This window comes from Gavialis gangeticus, unplaced genomic scaffold, assembly GCF_001723915.1.
Source record: "Gavialis gangeticus isolate Ggan-Ray unplaced genomic scaffold, GavGan_comp1, whole genome shotgun sequence".
Lineage (NCBI taxonomy): Eukaryota > Metazoa > Chordata > Crocodylia > Gavialidae > Gavialis > Gavialis gangeticus.
This window is the reverse complement of record NW_017729024.1, coordinates 13,002,785-13,008,854: the sequence shown is the minus strand read 5'-3', so window position 1 is coordinate 13,008,854 and position 6,070 is coordinate 13,002,785. Positions and strand designations below refer to the sequence as shown.

The following is a 6,070-nucleotide window of genomic DNA, read 5'->3' as shown; positions in this document are numbered from 1 at the left end:
CCAGCAAAAACTTTCCCCCTGCACTGGCAAGTACTAATGCCATGATTGGAATCTGACACCAATGCCAGAATCGCACCTTCTGCCAGCATATGTGGCATTGTGGGAAGTGCAGTTGTTGGGATCAAGGATCAGATGCTTTTGCATCATTAAATGAATGTGTGCCAGGGCCCCATTTGATTTATTAATGTTGCCCATTAGGGCTGTGAAAAACATTACCATTCTGCTTCAACTTCTATTTTGATGGAACAGTGTTTTGTTTCGAGTTTCGTTTAGTTTTGAAAGTACTGTTCTGTTTTGTTTCATCAAAACTGTTTTGCTGTTTCGACACTGTTTCACCCATAGGTTATAATGGGGAATCATTAAATGCAGCTGGCAGGCAGATCAGGGGCTTGCTTGCACCCCCTGGAGGGCTGTGCCTGAGTCCTTCCAGGGGTGCAGGCCCCCAGTCTGCCTGCCAGATGACAGACTGGTGCTGGGTGCAGCCTGCACTTGGCACCGGGAAGATCAGTGCTGTCACTGGCCCCAGGTGGCAGCACCCATCTCCTGTCATCCGGCAGGCAGATTGGGGCCCTGCACCCTTGGGAGGACTTGGACACAGCCCCTACAGCCCTCCTGGGGGTGTTGGTGGGCCCCCGATCTGCTCACGGGATTCCAGAAGGCAGGTGCTGTTACATGGGCCCAGCAGAAGCACTGATCTTCCTGGTGCTGGTCCAAGCTGGCAGCACCCACCTCCTGTCATTTGGCAGGCAGATTGGAGGCTCACCTGCATCCCCAGGAGGGCTGCGAGGGCTCTACCTGAGTCCTCCCGGGGGTACAAGCCCCTGATCTGCCTGTCAGATAAGAGATTAGCCTGGAGCCTGCACCCAGCACTAGGAAGATCGGTGCTGCTGGTAGCCCCAGGTGGCAGCACCCGCCTCCTGTCATCTGGCAGGCAGATCGGGGGCCCGCACCCCTGGGAGGAGTCCGGCACAGCTCCCGCAGCCCTCCTAGGGGTGCGGGTGAGCCCCCGATCTGCCTGCCGGATGACAGGAGGCAGGTGCTGCCCAGACTTTCAAAACATTTCGAGTTCCCTTGTTTCGTTCAAAAGCTTTTGTTTCATTTCAATTTTGCTGTTTCTAGATTGAAGTGCATTGAAACAGCTTCGAAACGAAATGCCGGGTGAAATTTTGCACAGCCTTATTGCCCATATGATGAGCAAGTGATGAAAACCTTTCTTTAGTGACTGTTGGGCATGCTGTATAATGATATCTGCTTTCAGCTCCCAGTGCCATGATCTATATGAATTTTTCTTTATGTATGTCTGTTGTTATTCATTGTCTAGCATGCAGACATTTGGTTTATGATTTGATATTTAGTACCTGGTACACACAGATATTTTACTGTGTACACTAGCAGTTGGAATAATGTTCTTATGATAATGGCCCTTCTTTTCTCAGCATTGACTGTTCATACAGAAAAATAAAAGCCACTTACAATAGAGGTCTTTTGGAGACCCATTATTTTAAACGTGAGCTTTTGTTCTACTGTTTCACTTGGCTCTTTTGCTAGTATTTGCCATAGTCTCTAGACTGTGTATGTCACAGTCATGAATATTGAGTCATACAGAATTTAATTCCCTGCTCCCTTCCTATCTTGTTTATCTTTTATTTCCATCTGCTTATTGTGTAAGTTTTGGACTGTGTGAGTTCTTGTTTTTATTTGTTTGGACAGTGTCAAGAACAATGCAGCCCTGATCCTGTTTGGAGTAATTAAAGGTATTTCTGTAGTAGAAATGAATAATTTTATATTGAAAAGGTGTAGTTTTTTATTTGTGGGTTTTTATGCATTGTGGTTTGCGGGAATAAGAATAGGATTATTAGGAAAAGGTGCAAATACCAGTGTTCCTATTCCAGTTTTTCAACTTTGGCTGTGGGGCTGACATTTTTGGCAGACATACCACTCCAGTCCAGACATGTAAGCTGCCTGTCCAACTTGTAGCACTCATGCTGGCCAGTCCTGCACTAAGGTCTTGTTTTTACAAGAAGATTGTTTTAGTTGTACTCTGAAGTGTCAATTTATGTTATATAACCACCTCAGGTAGACACTTTTATTCCAGTATAAGAATGCTTTTTTCAGTTTAGCATATGGTGGTTGGAATAAGGTTATATTAAAAAAAACAAACAAACAAACTTCATATAGGTACACTATGTTGCCTAAACTAGAAAGGGTTGCCAGCATAAGTACATTTAAAAATATGAAGTGGGTCACTTCTGAGCTGACCCTGACCTTAATAAGTATTTTAAAAAGTCATTGTTTAAAATGGGTGCTGATTGTGCTTAAACTTAGGCTAATAAACATATTTAATACACTTATTTTCTCAGTATAGCTAACTCCTAAATCATTTTGGCTAGGTTATTTTAACCTCTGAATCCTGCATATTTTCCATCTCTGCAACAGAAATGATATTACTTGATTTACAGATTTGCTTCATGGGTAAATAGTTCTGCAAAACATGGAAAATGAGAAGGGTCAACTTACTGTTATCCAATCCTATTTTCGTTTGTGTTCATGCTGAGTAGATTCACTGCTTTTTACAGCTGGTAATGGAAAATACTTTTTGTTTGTTTGTTTTGTTTTATTTTCCAGTTGAAGGCAGATATCGGTTAAAAGACTCAAAAAAAATACTTAGTCTTCCTTTAGCTACAAGGCCCAGATCCTACAAGCACTTAAGAATTGAAAGTCCTATTGCTTTCATTGGGGCTGCTCCTGGTAATCAAGTTTAGCATGTGCATAAGTGTTCAACAGTCATATAGTAGAAAAATGTTTCCTTGGAAAATAGAGAAGTGTGCATATCTTATTGAAATATAAAGAACACTGTTTGCATTACCTTGTTTTATTCAATCACTGGGTTTTTTTCTTGTTCTCTAGCAATTGAAAAATACAGTCAAAAATACCAGCAGCTAAGCAAAGAGCGTATGGCATGGACCCCAGGTAATAATGTAACTTATCAAAAAGAAATTCTTTGTGGGTCTTCAGTAATCTTTTAGTTTGTTTTAAAATGGAAGATGAAGGATTTAAGAAATGGTAGGCAAATAACATTTGAGACCTTACCAAATCACATGTTCCTTATCAAAGACAACATGTCAAATTTGTGATATTAAAGGAAATGAATGAACAGCCTGCAAAAATTAACCTTTTTAGTTTCCTGCTTGTGAATCAGTAGCTAAGGCTTGCCTCAGACTTTCCTGGAAGATTTAAATTTGGACTGCGCGTGACCACAAGATTTATTCAAAGAAAACTTAGAAAATTATCAGTGATTGGTATTTGGAATTTTCAGTAGGGTTGCCAACCCTCTCGGGTCTGCATCGATCTCCCAGTGACTATTGGAAGCAATCTGGGAGACTGATATTGTGAACGGGTTGAACAGTACAATTAATGACTAGAGGTGCACTTATGCATCAGTCCCATATCAGATCGGCACTGACATAAGGAAAATTGACCGTATGTGCAATCAGCCTTTTTTGGCTGATGTGGCAGATAATGTTGCCAATAAATGCCCCGTGCATGCAGGCAGCCAGGAGCACAGCCTGGCAGCATGGAGAGCAGTTGGGTCCAGCTGGTAAGTCTGTTGTGAGGGAAGAGAGGTGTGGGGGGAGGGCAGATCAAGGCCCCAGCAGTGAATGGGGCTGGGGCAGCGGCAGGTGCTGCACAGCTGGGGCAGGGTGTGGGATGGAGTCACTAGTGGTTTCTCCAGGGGGCGTGGGGAGAGGGAGTGGCAGCTCCTGCCACTGCACACACCCCAGGAGGGCATGGTGGGTGTGTGGTCCCAGATCTGTGTGTGGGGTGAGGGCGGGCTGCTGCTGTGAACTGGGGCCAGGGGTAATGCCGGGCTTTTCCTGGCGGGGGGACTGGGCCGGAGCTACACTCAGGGTGTGCGGTGGCAGTGCTGGGAGGAGGGCTATGGGGAAATTTGGGGTGGCTGTAGCCCCCTCTTAGTGCTGCCACCGCCCAGCCCAAGCACAGCCCAGCCCAGCCCTGCCATGAAGAGCTCAACACACCCCAGTGCCAGCCCACAGTAGCAGCCTGCCCCCACTCCACACACGGAACTGGGGGCACATTCCCCCTCTTGCCTTCCCAGGGTGTGTGTAGCAACGGGAGGCGACCCCCCCCCCTCCCCCCCAATTAAACCAGCCATCTGTAGCAGCCCAAAAAATCTCTGTCAGTGCATCCCTACTAATGACACTGCATCATGGTGGTGGTGGGGGGGGATCTCCCGGAATAGCTTTAGTCAGAGTTGCCAACCCTAATTTTGAATATAAGGGCTACCATAGCTCACTATCATAAGCTGATCATAATATATATATTTTAAAGGTCACTGTTATGTCTGGACATCTCCTCAGGGCAGAAATTCCTTCATCATATGATCCTGTAAAAGGATTAACTTTAAAAAAAACCCCCAAAAGACAGATGGCACAGTTGACTTCCATTGGGGAATATTCTCATTCTAAAAGTCAAATGTGTTTTTATACACAATCAAGTATAATGTGCCCTGAGTATAGTTTTTGGGAACCTATTTTAATACAAATAGAATAGTTTTGTATATTAAAATTATCTCTTACAGATTGGAGAAGACTCCCAAGAGAAATTAAGCCAAGGAAGAAGATCAAAAAAGGTAGCTTATTTGTTTTTAAGGAACATGCAGTGCTTAAAAATCAGGTGTGAACAATTATTTTTTGAGCTGGTCAGTAAAACAGTGGAAATGTTGCAGCTGGTATATTTCTCTGCCTGTCATGCCAGTATGTGTTTGGATGCTGACTGTATGACTGTCAGGTTTTTTAAGACTTTTGTCATTGTTTTCAATTGTCAAAAATCTTTAAGCATCTTTTCCCTCACTCACAACTTAACAGCTGTTGTTTTGCTATCTTTTAACTTTTTTATCTTATTTTGTTGTTTTTTCCAGTTATCCTGTTTATGATTTAGTTGACTTGTGTTTAATTCACACACAAAAACTAAACTAATGGAGGTTATTTTGTTTTTCCCTATTTTTACTTTTTTTATTTATTTTCAGCTCTCTCTGGCAGAATTGTGAACCAGATCCTTCAACAGCAGTTAGAGTTGGTATTGGTTGTTCTTAAAGAAAATTGAGTTTAATTTTCACTGTAAAATACCAGAATATGAATGTATCTATAGCCTAGTATGTATGGCTATTATTTTAACTTTTATGTTAAAGCCTATTGCTTTGTTGATGTGAAGCAACACTTTGACCTGTGTACCTAGATGTCGATTATGTTATCATTGTTTACTTTCATTTCCCTCTTTGTTCAAATCTTTCATGTCATCTTTCAGTTCAAGGATAAAAAACAGAAAAGTGTCTGTGCAGTAGTCATGGAGACCAGCTTAGCTGGAAGCTTTGTTCCTTTTAAGAGCCTCTTTGAGAAGCTTGGTCCTAGAAAGAGAATGCAAGCAGTCTACTGAAAGTTAAATACTTATTTATAAAATTCTAAAAGAAGAAACCAACATATAGCTGTTGTTCCAAAGTATAATTATCACTCTCTAAATAAACATTGAGCCAGCAATAAGCTCTCGCATCTTAAGAAATCATCTGATGTATTGTTTGTTTGCTACACAGTGACATTGAATGATTACTGTAAATGCAGCTTTAAAGACACAGAGCCCAATACATTTTTCATATCTCATTGGCTGATATTTTGTTCTCAAGACAAAAGTATCTCCTTTTTTCTTCTTAATTTCTATAACAAAACTTCTGGTAAGGTGAAGAGTTTAACTGAAGGTAACATAAAAAGATATATCCCTGTTAAAAATTGGGTTTGTTTTTTTTTTAAAACATAAGGATAGAAGCTCTTTAAAAAGTTTGGAGGTTTGTAGAAAAGGAAGGTGGCCACCAATGCCTAAGTACAGTATAGAGATATCACAAGTAAAACATCCCTTGCAGAGGGTGACTTCTTATTCTAGATCATGATGCTGTCACAGTTAGCAAGCTTGTTTCATCTCTGTCTTCTTTTTTATCTTTTTAAGTGCATCCCAATAACTATCAGACCTTGTTTCTTTTTCTCTCTTGGGACATAATTCT

The 6,070-nt window shown here is 41.8% G+C and overlaps 1 protein-coding gene across 1 annotated transcript in view; it reads left to right on the top strand.

Moving 5' to 3' along the window:
- POLR3G (RNA polymerase III subunit G) overlaps positions 1 to 6,070 on the top strand; it is a 58,100-nt gene that overhangs the window by 26,256 nt on the left and 25,774 nt on the right. Inside the window, exons 5-6 of the mRNA XM_019516895.1 lie at positions 2,908 to 2,970; positions 4,601 to 4,651. Of these exons, the coding sequence (XP_019372440.1) occupies positions 2,908 to 2,970; positions 4,601 to 4,651 (114 nt within the window). The remainder of the gene's footprint in view (positions 1 to 2,907; positions 2,971 to 4,600; positions 4,652 to 6,070) is intronic.